This window comes from Selaginella moellendorffii, unplaced genomic scaffold (genome assembly GCF_000143415.4).
Source record: "Selaginella moellendorffii unplaced genomic scaffold, v1.0 SELMOscaffold_17, whole genome shotgun sequence".
NCBI lineage: Eukaryota > Viridiplantae > Streptophyta > Lycopodiopsida > Selaginellales > Selaginellaceae > Selaginella > Selaginella moellendorffii.
Window position 1 is genome coordinate 1,946,516 of NW_003314278.1, and position 17,426 is coordinate 1,963,941.

Sequence of the window (17,426 nt, forward strand, 5' to 3'; positions counted from 1 at the left end):
AGCGCGAGTGTGCGAGCGCGAGTACGAAGCAAAATGCAAAACCTAACCTCACACGCGCGAAATGTCATGACGGTTGGTAATCCCGCCACATCATCATTTCTCGGACTTGGGCGCCACCATTAATTTCTGGATCGGCGCGCGCATGCGTGAAATCCAAAAGAAATCCGCAACGTCATCATTCCTCGGACTGCATGCACGCGAAATCCAAAAGAAAGATCATGATTGGGATATCATTTAATACCCTCGCTATATTTATACCATGCATGATTGGATATTCCAAAGCATCTTGTATTCCAAAAATGCCAGATGTTCAGCTAAATAAATTGTCAGAGGATGACGTTCAAGCATGTGGGCTCATGCAATTTTGATCCCAAAAAATGCACCAAAAAATGCTCGGCGTCATCTGGCGTTATCTCTTGAATGGCGTGGGCCGCATGCCATTTTCAGGAGCACATAGGAGTATATTCCTAGAATATTCTGACACGCGCGAGATTGTTTTGAGTTTCTTGGAGATCCAACCGTTAGATCGCAACTAGATTTTACAGAATGGTATACAATGTCCTTCTTGATGACCCTGCAAAGAAGCATCTCGATCGGACACCACATGAGACCACACGAGCCTTACAATGTTTCAGGGGCATTTGCCATAGATCCGACCATTATTTTGCTCCAAGATTCTACAGTTTGGTGTGCATTGACCTTTCCATCGACACTGCAAAGGGACATCACAATCAGATGCGGGATCACAAGAAACCAACTTCACTAACTCTGGTTTCACCAAGATCTACGTAAGGAGTTATGAAATGAAAGGACCCTCTCTATTGAAATGTGTTTATGGTCCTAGGGGCATTGTGACATATCAAAGGATTTTGCATCAAGTTCTGAATTTGCATGTTTATCAAGCTACTGAATTGCTAAACCCTAAACCCTAAACCCTAACCCTAAACATGTGGCAAATGCTGCGTGAAGAAAGATGCCCTTTCTAGGCAAATGCTGTAAGAGGCAGATGCCGAGCAGATGTATCTCAGGCTAGCGAAGGGGACAAACGAAAGCTAGCTATAAACATGACGGGATGCAAATAGATTACTAGGCTGGTCCTGCGAAAATCAAAAACCATAATTGAAAACATTGAAAATGCAAAAAGAAAGGTTTATAATATTTTTGAATTTTAAGCAACCAAAGGAATGTAAGTAGGGCATGTGTTTGTAAGTTTAAAAATGCCTCAGCCATATAAATTCCCAAGTAAATAAAGCTATTTCTATTTTTGGTACAGGTAAACTTTATAGCGTGTGGGCTCATGCAATTTTGAACCCAAAAATGCACCAAAAGATGCTCGACTAGCATTATTCTTTGAATAGCATGTGGCCTTATATTGCCATAAATGGACGTACACACACAGCATAATTATTCCTTTACACGGCAAATAATCTTGGCGCGGATCGCTGACATGGCATGGCAAAGTTCGAATCACTGACATGGCACAGCTGGATCGAGGCAAGGACATGATGTGACAAAGTTCAACCTCCGACAGCAAAGTCTAGAAGCTACTCAGTTTGAAATTTGTCAGAGGAATCATAAGATCTGGTTTGTCAGAGGATTTGATGTGACGTTCAAGCGTGTGTTATTTTTGAATTCTCGAACTCATTCCTAGGTCTATCATTTTTGTGCGCCGTGTTCTTGGTTCCGCTGAGCGCAGTGAGCGCTGCTTGTGTAAGCGGCGTTGTGAGCTGTGGTTTATGCGTTTACAAGCGGTTGCGGCATTGCGAGCGCCATTGCGAGCGGCAGTTTATGCGAGTGGCAGTTTGTGCGAGCGGCGCTACGAGCAGTTGCGGTGTTGCGAGCGGCGCTACGAGTAGTTGCGGTGTTGCGAGCGGCACTATCTTTGGTGTGGCTACCGCTTCCTCTTGATATTCGGCACTTGTGCTTCCTGGTATGTTCACCATGGAATGGTTTAGGACCACATTTAGAAATGGCATGAGGCCACATGCCATCTTGGGCCCTTGCAATTTCATGGCTAGCGTATTGTCATGTATGTTTTTACTTGCCTGCAGCTGTGTGTATATCAAGATGGCATGAGGCCTCATGCCAATTTTGTGAATGCGAAATTTCACGTGGGTGTCAATAGCATGTTTGAATAATGGCATGTGGCCTCATGCTATTTGGTATGTTATGATTTAGGCCATTCTCCAATCATTTTTTGTATGGTCTTAACTTCTTTTCTGCACTTTCAAAATGGCCTTCAGGGTTGGGGAAAAGGTTTACATTTTGAATGGTGGGAAGAGAGTTGCAAAAGGGACCCTTGTGTCTATGGATCGGAACTTTGTTATACACTGTCAAAGGCTTGGGGAAGGCAATGCTGCTGTATCAGTAGAGACTGTCTTCGATGGGAATGTGGTCGCTATTGAACGAGGAGAGATGGTCGTCGGGGTAAATGTTGTTGTTGCCTTGAAAAATCTGCAGAAGAAAGCAGATGTTGGGGACAGCGCAAGTGCGACGCATGTTCCCTCCGTGGATCTTAAGAACCGTGCTACATGGATTCAGGCAAAGGTGTTTCTAAACAACCCCAAGGGGGAGGTGGTAGCTGAGGGCTTAGCCACAGTTGTCGATCCAAGAGATGCGGTTGCTAATCAAGAATTGGGCTGGGATGATATTGGAGTTGCAATTTTAGAGGTTGTTGACACAGAAGAAAATAGTCTGACTATTGGAAGCATTGTGCGGTGGAAATTGAGGCATTTAGTGTTTGAGAATGTGAAGGATTCATAATCAAACACCACTACAACTGATGACAGAACATCTCTTCATGGGAAAAGAAAGTACACCTTCCTATAGCGCAGCCAAAGGGATCTGAGCAACGAACCGAAAAGGCAGAAAATGGCGATGGAGGTTCGAATGGTCTCGACAGTTGCTTGTTGCAAGAGGAGGTGCTGTCAACATGCTGATTGGGATGCTATTGAAGAGGAGAGAGCAAGATACAAGACATTGTCCTGGAAGGCAGCTCGCAATTTTGTGTATGAGGCATTACGGTCATCTGTTGATGCTTCAGAACATCAGGTGGGGGGCATGGTCTTCCAGAGGGGTTTGGTCTGTATGAAGGCATGGAGAATCATTTATGGAGTCCCTCGAACCACATTCTACAGAATCAAAACTGAGTTCGAGGAACAAAGGGTTCAACAGGCAGTCCATGGGAACGACGGTACGCACAAAACCAGGGGTCATGTTGTATATGGAGAGGCAATCTTCAAGAGGTTTGTCGAGACATGTAGCGAGTAGCAACCACATAAAACCCACCTCTTGGAAGATGGAACACGAGACACCCAACGAGTTCTCCCTTCCATGTATACCAAGGGGGCCATATTGGAAGATGTGAATCGGGAACTCCAGAGTAATGGCTACAGGAAGCTGAGCTAATCTAGATTTAGTAGATTGTGGAGCAACAGGTTCAGGGATGTGAGTATAGGAAAGTACTCCAGCTTTTCAAAGTGTGACGAGTGCACTGCTATCAAAATGGCTTTGTCGAAGAATTCTTGCAGCGCTCAAGAGCGAGAGACGTTGGTTAGAAGGCGGCTCGACCACAACATCGAGCAGAGAAGCTGCAGGACTGCATATTATCATAACAGGATTCTCTCCATGGAGAGACCTGACTCTTACCTCTGCATCATCCACGACAAAATGGACCAGAAAAAGACGTGCTTACCTCAACTCAATCCTGCCCCCAAGGCAATCTCTTCATCCATGCAGCTGCCTGTGTCTCTGTTTGGCATAATCGCTCATGGGCATGGTGCCCAGAACTATGGGAACTTCTTTGTACCTCTATGGGGTGGCGGGGGTGCAAACATGATGATTGCGTCCCTAGCAAAACACTTAAGGTCTCTGCAAAGTGCGCAGACTGAGCTGAACGGCCAACCCTTGCATAAGGCCCTTGTCGATCGAACCCCATATAGGGTTCAGCTGGAGGAGGAGCAAAGGCTTGCAGTATCGCGTGGGGCCCCATGCCATCCCAGTGAATATGTTGGCCGTCAGATTGTAGGGTTATCACGTGAGGCCTCATGCCATTCCGACGAGGCTGGTCGCCCGGTGAATGCACAGCCTCATCCAAACGAAGCAGAATCTCAAGGAAGTTCTTGCGGCCGATGTGGCCTTCCACCCCATCTTCTGCTCCAAACAGACAATGCTGGCAGTGAGAACAAAAACATGTACGTCTTCGCGTACTTGGCGATGCTTGTTGCCAAAGGCATATTTGAAACGGTTACACTTGGCTTTCTCATGGTTGGGCACACTCATGAAGACGTCGATGCCATGTTCAGTCACCTGGCAGAGTCCCTCCGGCGATCCAATGTCCTCACCCTCCCACAACTCTACGATGAATTCCAAAATTGCATCAAAGGCACTGTTGAAGCTGCACTTGTGACAGAGGTTCCAGACTTTAAGGGGTTTGTAAGAGGCTACATCAGGGACGGATCCGAAACGCTGATTGGCCACTCCAAGCCTCTTCAGTTTCATTTCAGCATGTGTGACGGTGCTCCAGTGATGAGGTACAAGATGAGAGAATGGGACACAGTGTGGCTGCTAGTGGACGGCATTGAACTCTTCAAGAGAGATCACATAACTGGGGAACCTATGATTCCTCAGGGTTCCCCACGGCCGATGCACCCGGATGGACTCAAAGACCAGGAAAGTATAGTGGCCGGGATTAGACAGCATATTGCCTTCTGGAAGAGGGGGTTGGTGTTTGGTGGAGAATCCTATTTTAAGAGGTGCAAGCCTTTGCTCGAATACTAGGAGAAGATTATATCTGCTATCCAAAATGGGCCGGTTGTATATGAAGAATTGGAAGAGTCCTTTTGGCCAGAACCCAGAGCACCAGATAGTAGCGGAACAATGTCCTCTGGAAATGCAGTGACAGATAACGATGTTGAGGATCACTATTGTGGGCCGAGGAACAAGAAGCCAGATTCAGCATTCAATCCAGTACAAGTCTACAAAGGAATGGTCGTGCTTGTCAGACCCAGTAATAAAAAACAAATGATATGGGTGGGGCGCTGCATCACTGATGCAGAGGAGGACGCGGAAACTAACTCCTTCAATGTAACTGTGGAGTGGTTCAAGCCAAGTTCCGGATATACGAAGGATTGCCTAGAAAAGAGATGGGTGCTGAATCCAAGGGATCCCAGCATGAGCATATCGGTGGATAATGTTGTGCATGGTTGGATGCGGAAGCAGAGTGCCACCATCACCTTGCCAGACCATGCAAGAGATGCAGCAAGAGCATTCATAACCCGGGTTCAAGGTGAGATTTACTAATATTCCTTTACTAAGTTTCTAATGTATTTTATTTCAAGGTGAACAATCCGAATCTGAATCAGAGGAGGCGTGATGGCATGTGGCCCTTTGCACTAGTATATCTTAATACTGGTCTGAGAAATAGAATGGCATGTGCCCTCAGGCCTTTTACTAAATCACCTTTGAAAGAAATGCAAGCCTCTATGTCGTAAAAAAAAGGTACTAGAGAAATTCCTTAATAATATGAATGTTATTTAGTTTCATGAAAATACACTAAGGGTCAAATGAGTTAAATGACTTCTCCAGACTAGCAATGCCTCTTGCTACACCTTCACAATTAGATTCGTTAGAAAAAGATAACATTGAATAATATCTAAATGTTCTCACCATTAAGTTATATGTCTGGCTAATAGGAATGACGTTCATCTTGGAAAGCTCACCACACGCTCAATGAACAAACAAATAGTGTGTGCGCGCATGCCATCGCTCTTCTTTAGCTTTAGATTCGGCTTGTTCACCTTGACAATGAGATTTATTATACAACCAGATGGACTCAGTCTGGACACAAAGTCACCGCGCTAGTCACCATGCCCCAGATATGTCTAGCCCCTGGACAAAAAACATATAATTTCACGTCATTTTCAAATACTTGAAAATTTGTACCTAGTCCCATTTTACTGAATAAATCCCACTTTAACGAAATAGAGCTTATATATACTATAGGTTGATGAAGCTCCACCACTCTTGGATCGAGGACGGCTTAAATATAACTGAGGTCGAGGAGGCACCACATCATCATCAAAAATGTAGTTCGAGACTCAGGAATCGTACCGGAAATCAGAGAGTCAGGAATAGGGAAGTGTCTCGAGAGTTAGGAATAGGGAAGTGTCTCAAGAGTCAGGAATATGGTCTGCAGGTCAGGAATCCGGCGAGAGTCAGGAATGTGGCAAGAATTGGGGGATTCCTAATAGGTCTCGGTCTCGTTCTCGACCTCAGACTCCATCTCGGGTCCTTCTCGGAATCTATCTTGGACTCCATTTTGGACTCCATCTCGGTCCATCTCGGACTCCATCTCGGGTCCATCTCAAACTCCATCTCAGACTCCATCTCAGACTCCATCTTGGGTCCATCTCGAACTCCATCTTGGACATTTCCACATGTCATGTGTTGGTCCTCTTGTGTCCCTTTTCTAGAGACTCACTTATTGCTCGCTTTGTGCTTGTTCCTCGAGCACTTTGTTGGGAGTTCCACTCCCGCTCTTGACTTTTCAAGTCGAAGCTTTTAGTCCAGACGTATTACGCTTGTTTGGCTTTCGCTTCGACCACTACCATGTGGCACCCTTTCGGTTCAATTTTGGGGCTTAGGGATTTGTGTCTCACAGAATAATACTGGGCTAGGAGGTCCAAATTCAAGAGTTTACACTCTGGATAACTATAGCACAAATTATAGAAAAATAGAACTTAGTGCCTAAAGTGGCATGAAACAAGAAAAAGGATGATAGTGCCCTCAAGTAAAAAACTTCCTAGGATGGGGAAGATGCAATGCAAGGTGTTGAAGACACTTAAGAAATTGACTTTAATAAGTTAAAATTAAAAGTTTGAGAGTGCAATAGTTATGTTGGTAGAGGCCGAGGCTACTCTTGAATGAGTAGTTAAATTGAAATAGAGACGATGTCCCTAACATGTTTAGCATGAACTAAATGAACAAAGGACCACTATAAGTGGTCTAATGAGTCTTTAAGTTGGAGAGATTATGCTCCTTAGAGGATAGACAAAGCATGGTGAGCCTTCAATGTCAAACCATTGACGAATATTGGCTAGGTGCCAAGGATGAGAAGTGGTAATCCATGATGGGTTTACTTTATAAAAATATGTATTATTCAATGAGGACATCAAACTTTATCTATGGGTGGTGGAATTGTGAGACATAAAATCCCTAGGCCCCAAAGAGGAGTTGAAAGGGTGCCACATGGTAGTGGCTAAGATGGAAGCCAAATGAGCATAACACATTTAGATTAAAAGCACCAACTCGAAAAGTCGAGAGGGGAAGTAGAACTCCCAACGAAGTGCTCAAGGAACAAGCACAAAGCAAGCACTAAGTGAGTCTCTAGAAAATGGATACAAGAGGACTAATATATGACACGTGGAAGTGTCGAGATGGACCCAAGATGGAGTCTGAGATGGACTTGGGATGGAGTCCGAGATAAACCCCAAATGAACCCAAGATAGACCCGAGATGGAGTCTAAGATAGACCTGAAATGAAATCCAAGATGGACTCAAGATGGACCCGAGATGGAGTCCGAGATAGACTCGAGATGGAGTACAAAATGGAGTCTGAGATGGACCCAAGATGGACCTAGTGGTAGTGTTGGCGAACATGGCTATGGATGGAAAGGGACTTGGTGGGGACTGAAAAATGGATATTGGGGAAGGATGTTCCCCATATCTGCGGGCATCCTAAGGATGCTAAAGAGTGGATCTAGGATGACCACTCATGGACGAATGACCCAGTCTTTGGGAGACAGGACTATGATGCAAGTGGTGTTGGACCACCAGTATGTCAAAGGTGAATGGGCATGGCCTTAGCATAACAAGCTAATATGTCGGTGGTACCTTTGGGTGTCGGTCATGGGATCAGACACATGAAGCACTTGGACCAAGTGCAAAGGTTAAATGGCACAAATGCCATTCTTGGGGCTAGTAAGCCCCAAGTCCAGAGTAGAATTTATGGAGGTTGTGAGTGAGACTCTTGAAAGTGGTCGGAAGTGTGGTTAAGTGATTAAAGTAAAATGGAAAATTTAGTCACTTACAACTAGATATCACCAACTTCAAGCTTGCTTTTCGACTTAGAGCATCTACTATGACGTTGCTTTTCCCAGGTTTATACAGAATCTCTCAATTTTACTCAGCCAAAGCATTGGCTCACCAACCCTGTTTCCCTCTTAGGTCGGGTTGTGATAAAAAATGTTTTGTTGCCACATTATCTTTATAAACTTTAAAATGCCTCCCAAGGTAATGTCACCACTTCTTGAGCGCTTTGACCACCATAAACAATTCTTTTTCGTAGGCAAGCCACTTTTGCTAAGTTTTATCTAACTTTTTTAAGAAGAATGCCACTGAGTGGTTATGTTACTTCAAAACTGTGCCCAACGCAAAGTCTGAAGCGTCTATTTCTACCTCCAAATTTTTACTAAAGTTTAGTAACACTAATATGGGAATCTTCCTCAACTTCCTTTTAAGGTGGACAAATGCTACCTTACATTCCACTATTCATACCATTTTTCTTTTTCCAATTTGATCTATTACAAATACGATTACTTTTGAATAGTGTTTAATAAACTTTCGATAGTAGTTGCATAACCCCAAAAATGCCTTTAACTCGTGTACATTCAATGGTCGTTCTTCTTGGATTGCTTGGATCTTCTCAAGGTCCACCTTGAGCCCGTCCTTGCCCACCATATACCCAAGAAACTTTACCTTTTATTAAGCAAAGTTACATGTGCTTTCTTTAGCATACAATTTGTGTTCCTTTAGTTTTACAAACACTTTTGTCAAGTGTTTGGCATGCTTCTTTAGCATTTTGTTATAGATTAGGATGTCATCAATATAGACAATTACAAAGTGATTCAAATAGGGTACAAAAATATGGTTCATCAGCGCCAAGAACATTGCCAGTGCATTACAGGGTATCACTAAAAACTCAAACCTTCTATACCTTGTCCAATAGGTTATCTTCTTGACATTTTCCTATGCTACCTTGATCTGATAGTATTTTGATTTTAAGTCAATCCTCGAGAAATATTTCAACTTTCTCAACTTATCGAATAGGTCCTCAATCCTTGGTAAAGGATACTGTAAGCTCCTGAATTTGGACTTCTCGAAAGGTTACTTAGCCCAATACTATTCAAACCCAAGGCTGCTTAATCCCAAGTATCCCAAGACACTTAACCTTTATATTTGAACCTCTATATATCGCCTCTTGAGTTGTTCTTTTTAGTTACTTACAGGTACTTATTCTTTTTTGTATACTTGTTGAACAATCGGTAGTATATACACATACACATAAATTCATCTTTCTTTTTCACCAATAACACAAGTGTCCTATACAATAACTTGCTCAACTTAACATACCCTTTATCCACCAACTCCTTAAATTGGCATTTGAGCTTCTCGAATTCCTTTGCATTCAATTGATAGAGGGGACAAACCACTGTCTTGGCACCCTTGACTAGCTCAATTTTATGTTCTATCAATTGTGCGGGGGGTAACCCCGCCAGTAATTCCTTCGACATGGTATCTCAAAATTGGTCTAACATTTGCTAGATCATTAAAGGTACTTCTATTCTTGTCTTTTCCTCACTCCCCATTGAAAGCAAGCACAAAAATGCTACTTTAGTTCCTTTAGTGAGTTATCCTCTTGTAGACACTATGTTCAAGCAGGAGTCTTTGGTCTTACATTGCTCTATTTTTAGATTTTAAATCCCTAAATTGTTCTCCTTAAGCATTTGCCAGTACCACCAGGTTTTTACCTTGCATGCAGGGTTACCACAAACTGATTTAACCAATCCATCCCGAAAATCACGTCAAATCTCACAATATCTAACACAGTGAAATCCATATTTCCTTTCCATATCCTTACTTTGACTTTTACTTGTCGAAGTACCTCATCGGTGCTTTGGCTATCTTGAATAAACTCTATAGTTTTTAAGCCACTTCACCATTAGTCGGATTATGCTTATAACCACAAAATTATCTAAAGCACCCATGTTGATAAAGATCTTAACAAAGTTATATTTTAGCTTCCATTGGAGGGCTAGTAGATGTCATGAATGACTTTTTACAAAATTGCTCATGTTATGAGGAATTTTGAGTTAGGGATTGGATATGTACCTTAATTTAGATTTTATTAAACCATATTAACTTTGGCTTTCTTCGGGTAGAAACATTTTTTTGAAAAGTATCCCACTTCATTGCACTTGAAGTATATATTATTTCTCACACTACTAACAAACTTAATCTATTAGTTGAACAGGTTGTCCCTTTTGATTTGACTCCCACGTAACTTTTTTGACAATAAATATTTCCTTTTACAAAATTAATTTACTATATCGCAATATAAAAGGTTTATCCCCTAAGGGATATATTTAACTTCCTTATCCCAACAAACAAAAAATCTTATATCATGAAATGCTATGCTAGCAGCATATGCCCAATGCATGTATCTTAACAAATATTTGATACAATGCCAAGCACAAGATCATCTAGTAGAATTCAATTCTATCTGCAACAGTTCAAAACAATAGTCTCCATGATGTAAAAGATTTGCTTGCCAAATTGCCATATCAAACGCTGCTGTATTGGAACACAATGATTGCTGCGAATACCCAACTTGGGCATCTTTCCGAAATAATGAAAATGTTTGACGAAATGTGGGTGGACAACAGTGTTGACTGCTCACTTCCACCAGGCCAATCAAACGAAGCTCTCTTTGTGTTTGACCCCATAAAAATCAATGACGTAGTACCAGACGAGATATGCTTTGTGCTCGTCTTGCTCGCTTGTAGCCACGCAGGGAAAGTCTTCCTTGGGCAATGTACTTCCAGTCGATGATGATGGCGGATTTTACAATCCAGCCCAAGAAGTAAAACTACTGCTGCGTTCTAGACATGCTTTCGCGATCCGGGCATTTGAGCGAGGCTAGAGATCTCATCAAAGCCATGCCTTTCAAGGCGGATGCCTCGGACTGGAGGTGCTTTTGCTAGGAGCTAGCAGGTCGCCGAGAACGATTCAGCCCAAGTAGACGTTCCTCAGCAGGACGTACCCGACTGAGCTCTCGGCCTCAATCTCGAGAACCAACTGTGACGCTCGAGCAGCTCCACGATCCATGACTTTGCTCTCCCGGCACGCTTGGAGGAAGCTCGTCCACACGGACGCGTCCGGGACGAAAGGCATGCTCGCGATGAGCTCCTCCGAGTCTCGCAACCGGCCGGACCGAGCGAGCGCGTCCACCATGCAGCTGTAGTGCTGCTTGGTCCCTCGCAGCCCAAAGTCACCGATCATCGAAACGAGGCAGCATCGCCCATCCTCGGCTTTTCCTCGACGACTGCAAGCGATCAAGGCCGAGACGAAGCACACCTCGTCCACCATATCCAGCAGCTTCATCTCTCCAAACACGTCGATGGCTTCGCGGTAGCGGCCATTGTGAGCGTTGGCCGCAAGAACAGCGGCCCAGGCCACCATTTCTCGATCTGGCAGAGTCTCAAAGATGAGGTTGGCGCTGCCGGGATCACAGTTGTGAGCGTAAGCCGTGAGCATTGCGTTCCAGGAGACGCTGTCCCGCTCCGGCATGTTGGAAAAGAGGAGCCTGGCTTCGGTGACATGCCCGTTCTGAGCATACGCCGATAGCATCGAGTTGGAGCACACAAGATCGTGCTCCGGGAGAGCATCAAACATTCTCTTCGCGTCATGCAATCGTCCAGCGCGAGAGAATGCGGCCATCATCGCGGTAGAGAGCACAAGATCATGCTCGGGAATGGACTGGAACACCCCCGCGGCTTCTTCAAGTTGGTGGAGCTTTGCTCCTGGGATTTGGGAATAGGCTGTGAGAATCGTGGTCGCCGAGACGATGTTCCTCTCGGGCATTCGATAGAACAGCTCCCCGGCTTCGTGTAGGCGATTGCTGTCGACGTAGCCCGAGAGGAGAGCGTTCCATGAGATTAGATCCCTCTGCCGCATTCGATCGAACAAGAGCTTGCTATCGTCCACTCGGCCGTTTTGTCCGAACAGTCCCAACATCGAGTTCGACACCACCAGATTCCACTCGGGCATGGACTCGTAGAGTGACAGAGCTTCTCTCAGACAGCCCCTGTTTACAAGAGCGCTCACCATGGCTGCCCATGCAAAGAGATTTCTTTGTGGCATACCATCGAACAGTAGCTTTGCGTCCTCAAAATGCCCATTTTGGGCATAAGCTCCGATCATAGCCACGGTGGTGACAAGATTGTGCTGATCCATCCGATCAAACACAGCCTTTGCTTCCTCTAGTTTTCCATTTCTTGCAAATGCTCCCAGAATTGCCGTGAACGTCACCACATTCCACTCCGGCATTCGATCAAACAACTCTACGGAATGTCGGGTTTGGGCAAATACTGCTAGCATGGCGTTCCACGTTACCAAGTTTCGCTGTGGCAGCAAATCGAAAAAATATTTAGCCTCGGTAACGCAACCATTTTGAGCGTAGGCTGTTAGCATGGCATTGATGACCACCTGATCCCACTCAGGCATCCGGTCATATACATCCTGAGCTTTATCAAGATGCCCGTGTCGGGCATATGCAGCGAGCATGGCAGTCCAGGCCACAACGTTCCGGTCGGGCATGGAATCGAAGAGATCTTTGGCGCGAACAAGATCTCCGTGCCTCGAGTACGCAGAGAGCATGAGCACCCATGAGCAGCAATCCGCGCCGCCGCTGCCCACGATCGTGTCGAAAGCCTCCCGAGCGTGGTCGAGGCTGCCACACGCAATGTAAGTCTCGATCACCTTGTTGGCGATGAAGGCGCTGGAGCGAAGGAGCTCCGGCGAGACAATGGCGCGGAGCTCCTTGGCGCTCTTGCAAGATTCCATGAGCGCCAGATCCATGGCGCAAAAGTCTACATTTTCGAGCTAAGTCAAGCTTAGTCCGTGAGGAAGAAGACAATGTGGAAACGGCCTATCGGATCCCGACAAACGCTGGAAGAGATCCCGAAATACAAGTTTGAATACAATTGAAAGAAAAATCCTAGTCCACTTTCTCAATTGCCGAGCTATGGATGAGATCACGGCACTGTGATTGCGCACGGCGACAAACCAAGACACCTCTCTCTAGAGTATGGCTCCAAAACGCTCGCTCGCCATAGCTTTCGATCGATCCAAACGAGAGTTTGTTATGAGGCACAGAAACAGGCTCGGTCACGAGAGGAGGAGATTTGTACAAGAAAAGAGCTAAAACAACACTAGACATTGATGGTCGAGGCTGCCCAGCTCGTCCCTTTTCCAAAGCTGCTCGATCCCCGCGGCGAGTACTTCTTGGCCAATTGATCCACCTTGAAGGTGGCACCGCAAATCTGGCCCTGGCTGTCCACGCGGGGCATCGGCTTCATCTCGTTGAGGGGGTGCTCGTAGCTGTTCAGGCCCACCACGCTCGCGAAGAAACATCCTGGAGTTTTGGCTGATCAGATCATCGTTCTCTAGAGAAAATCGTGCAAACCTTGCGGGAAGGGAGCGAACGATTGACCGCAGCCTTCCTTGAGAAGCGTCGCATTGTCCGAGAAGCAGAGCGATCCATCGGCGGCAGTGCCCCAGAAGAACGGGACCTTGCCATGGGAATCCTGATCAAGGCGAAAGAAAGGGGGAGTTCTTAGCTCGAGGATCGATCGATCGAGGGAGAGCTTGCTTACGCTGGCAGTGAAGACTCCTCGGGCCTCACGATCATACAAGACAAAGGCGAACTGGCCACGCAAATCTCGCACGACTTGGTGCGCCGGATATGGTTCTCTGTCGCGCAGAGCCCTGTAGGCTTCGATCACGAACAGCACCTCGCTGATCGATTTGGGGAGGCCATACGATTGGCGCAGCGTGGGGAGATTCTCCAGCATGCCCTCGAAGAGGCAGAAGATGTTATCCACAGCCGCGAAGCTCCTGTAGCATGGTTAGCTAAGCTTCCAAGAACACCGGAAGAACTTACCTGGGCCTCAGGAGAGCTTGCTGCGAGTGAGAGTAGATCATCTTGCAATTCTTGTCTGCTTGGATCTGGACGGCCTGAGGGAACGCCCTGACGAATCCCTCCGCGACCTCCACCGCGCTGCTGCCATTGGAGCTGTCCTTCGGATTAAGCTCCTGTGGAGCTTCCGCCACGGATTTGTGAAACACTGCCAACATGATTACCGCTCGATCGAACCCCTTTCCCTGATCTTGCCCACGCAAATCACGAGAAGTTTACTCCCACGCACCCCTCGGATCACCGAAACCTTGCGGGGCTATATGGTGACCGCACAAACGTACGAAGATTCCCTCTCTCCCCCAATGCTCTGGAGCCCTCTTTTAAAAGAGGGGAGATTCGGCCAGAGATTCTTACCAGGCTTTACCTTCACATCTCTTGATAAAGTTTATAGAGGAAGTTACCACGGCATTTTCTCTGTTCCGGTTGCCCCTTACCGGCAAATGCCAGTAAGCTGGAGCATTTGGGGGTGGGTGGCAGGGCCAGTGGAGAGAGGGACCACGGCGGCCAGCAGCCAGGCGGCCGGCGAGGAGAAGCCGTGCCGGGATCGATTCTCGTTGTGGCTACGGCCGCATTGCCTTGACCTTATCCAGCATGATTGTACATAAGGTGAAACGTGATGTTGACAAAAAATTTCAGTGTCACGATCTCGATCCAAATGTGGGACCCAGGGATAAAAAAATCTCTTCCTTTGCTTGTTCTAGCTACGTCCAACCATCGCTATAGTGTTGGGTGATCAACTATCTCGCTAACAAGCCACTGCTTTCACTGAGAGTTGAACTCAGGACCTCCCGCTTACTAAACGGGTGCTCTGACCAACTGAGCTATGAAAGCTTATCGAGATGGCCTTTGCTGGCAGCTCGAGAGCTCAAAGCCCAATAAGATCATTCCTATTTTCCTAGATCTTGAAGCTTATGCAGAGAATGAGCAATCCACCAATGCAACCATGCCTATTTGCAACATTTTCTCCTGGTCTGTGCTGCTCAGGTCTTATTAGCGATCCCGGCAGATTGAGAGGCTAAGCAATTGCACGAGCGGAATGTGCTTATCTGAAGCACCATGCTTGTAGCATATGCTCAAACCGGGAATATTCGCAGGCAATGACGAGATTATGATAAACGCATATTCTCCAAACGGATATCTCTCCCTCGCGGTGTCGACGTTCCATGGCAATGCCAGAATATGCGCAGGTGACTTGGAATTCCATTCTCCAAGTGTATCCCAAACGGTGAAAGTTGCTGCTGATGGAAGTTTTTGACGGAATGCCTGATCACATATGCTGACGGTATATGCCCGTGCCGGGCATGTGGATCGTGCACAGGGCATGTTCCAGTCAATGCCGGAGCAAAACGAGGTGTCCTGACGCGATATGCCGAGAATCTTGAGGTGTCAAATACTGCTTGACGAGATTCCAGAGCCAAACAGGACGATCATGATATATGCGGAGTCCGGGCATCTCCGAGATGCCGAGAGAACGTTCAAGCACGTCCCTTCGCACGATGCCGTCGCGCTAAACGCAATGCTTCAGGCTTACGTCCTCAACGGGAGAGACGACATGGTTTGACAAAATGGGATTTGCTTCGAGCGGGCATTTGCACAAAGCGAGAGACCTGTTCATCACGATGCCACGGAGGGCCTTCCTCGACCCTGCTACAGGCTTTTGCTCAAGCAGGGCAGATCAGATTCGCGAGAAAAACCTTAGATTTTATGCCTGCTGCTCTTCCGCGAGATGATTCTGCCCGGCATGAGCACCGACGAGGACATTCAAGCCCATCGAGATCTCCGACGCGCCTGCTTCCACGTCTAGACATCCAGCGGCAACACTACCAATGCATCGCCCAGCCCATCTCGTCGGCATGGCGATCGAGGCGGCGCCTTCTAGACCCGAGAGCCCTAAAGTCGATCTAGGGCTACAGCTGTTTCGTTGGCGCGGCGGCGGAAAGGCGCGCTTCGAGGATCTGGGAGCTCCGATCGGCTGCAATGGCGGCGCGCCATCAGGCAGTGGTGCCATCGCGATCATCGTCGGGTGACGACAGCCTGTGGGCACGGGTGAGCAACAAGGTCGTGCAATCGTCGCTGTACCACAAGTCGAAGCGCGCGTTGTCCAGCGCCTCGTACGCCAGCAAGAAGCTCATGTTTAGCACCGGCAAGGCCGCCTGGATCGCGGGGACGACGCTGCTGGTTTTCGTGGTGCCGCTCATCATCGAGGTGGACAAGGAGCAGCAGCTCGCGGAGCTCGAGTCGCAACAGGCAACGCTGCTCGGTGGCGCTCCCCAGCAGCCCGGACCACCGTGAATGAGGCACGTAAGTTCTTCGTTCCCTTGTTCTTCTTGTTCTTCTCTCGAGGATGATCTCTGGATCTTTGCTCGTTCCTTGTTCTTCTCGAGGATGACCATTTGATCTTTGCTTTCTTCCACAGGAAATGCGAGAGAGTTTTCAGTTTTCGCTGTAAAGAAAGGAGAGAAAGTGACTTGGCAAAGGTTTGTAGTGCGCAGGTCTTCCCGAGGCATAGTAGAAGTCTAGAGCATCCGAGGTGTAGTTTGTCCCTGTGCTTTTCTCATACAGCTCTTCCGTGTGATTGATTCAGTGTGCACTGGACTCCGCATTTCCTGCGGGGTGGTCCTTTCCTTTTGACAAGTTCAACGCAATAGTGTTAATCTCTAGTGGCCGGCAGCAGCAATCGCATCTCCAAAACATGCGAAGTTCTTCCTGCCGTTTGCGCAACTTGCCTGGTAGGCTGGTACACCAATATTCCCAATTTGCTCTTTCGGGCCGGAAAAGTATGGAAAAGTACCACATACACAGAACAATAAGAGTGATGGACCAAACGAGCAGAAAGAAGAGAAAGCAAGAGATTCCAAAGAACCATTATACCTTGGAAATAGCATCTCGTTTATCCCTCATGGCTCAAGTCGGGATTAGGTCAAAAGGCCAAGGCTAAAAACATAACGCCCGACGGCATTAATTACGCCCCTAGGCGGTGACGTGCCGGAGAAGGCCGACACGTGTCGCCCGTGCCGACGCGGCGGCCTGCTATTTGCGGCGCATGATCACGAGCGCGGCGGGCCAATCACAGGCCGCCGACGTCCGGACCTCGTACGGAGAGAGGTTAGGTCTGTACGGCCCGGTAGTCCCTGCCAGGCTGGCACATATTCCGGGCAATTCCCAGCCGCCATCGCCAAAGGGGGGTTTCCAAAGAGTTGGACATGGCTCCCTATATAACTACCTCGCCCTGTCGCCCAGTGCTATCGTCAGTGATTGGGAATTTTTCTTTTGTGCGTGAGTGGCTTCTTCTTCTTCCTCTCCTCTGGGATACATTCCCATAGTGGGTGATTCTTTGGGCGATTCTTTCTCCGCTTCTTTTGATTCGTGGCTATGGAGGAGAAGAGGG

General features: G+C 47.0%; 3 protein-coding genes and 1 non-coding gene across 5 annotated transcripts; 1 reads left to right on the forward strand and 3 right to left on the reverse strand.

Moving 5' to 3' along the window:
- Positions 1–11,067: 11,067 nt before the first annotated feature.
- Positions 11,068–12,918, reverse strand: LOC112346756 (pentatricopeptide repeat-containing protein At4g02750-like). Its single transcript, XM_024676345.1, has one exon. It carries the CDS (start codon positions 12,916–12,918, stop codon positions 11,068–11,070), a length of 1,851 nt encoding a protein of 616 aa, XP_024532113.1.
- Positions 12,919–13,018: 100 nt separating this feature from the next.
- LOC9640006 (stem-specific protein TSJT1) lies at positions 13,019–14,349 on the reverse strand. Its single transcript, XM_002971708.2, has 4 exons — positions 14,003–14,349; positions 13,716–13,956; positions 13,526–13,646; positions 13,019–13,474 (listed from the first exon to the last, which is right to left on the reverse strand). The coding sequence occupies exons 1-4, from the start codon at positions 14,194–14,196 to the stop codon at positions 13,272–13,274; spliced, it is 759 nt and encodes a 252-aa protein (XP_002971754.1). The 5' UTR covers positions 14,197–14,349; the 3' UTR covers positions 13,019–13,271.
- A 446-nt stretch (positions 14,350–14,795) lies between these two features.
- Positions 14,796–14,869, reverse strand: TRNAT-AGU. The gene has a single exon. It is a non-coding gene; the product is annotated as a tRNA-Thr (tRNA).
- Positions 14,870–15,934: 1,065 nt separating this feature from the next.
- On the forward strand, positions 15,935–16,946 carry LOC9640281 (mitochondrial import receptor subunit TOM9-2). Of its 2 annotated transcripts, none has more exons than XM_024676303.1 (2): positions 15,935–16,339; positions 16,455–16,946. In XM_024676303.1, exon 1 carries the CDS (start codon positions 16,016–16,018, stop codon positions 16,328–16,330), a length of 315 nt encoding a protein of 104 aa, XP_024532071.1. In that variant the 5' UTR covers positions 15,935–16,015; the 3' UTR covers positions 16,331–16,339; positions 16,455–16,946. The 2 variants fall into 2 exon arrangements, with proteins under 2 accessions (XP_024532071.1, XP_002971548.2); XM_002971502.2 differs by having other exon boundaries at positions 15,935–16,335.
- Positions 16,947–17,426: the final 480 nt, after the last annotated feature.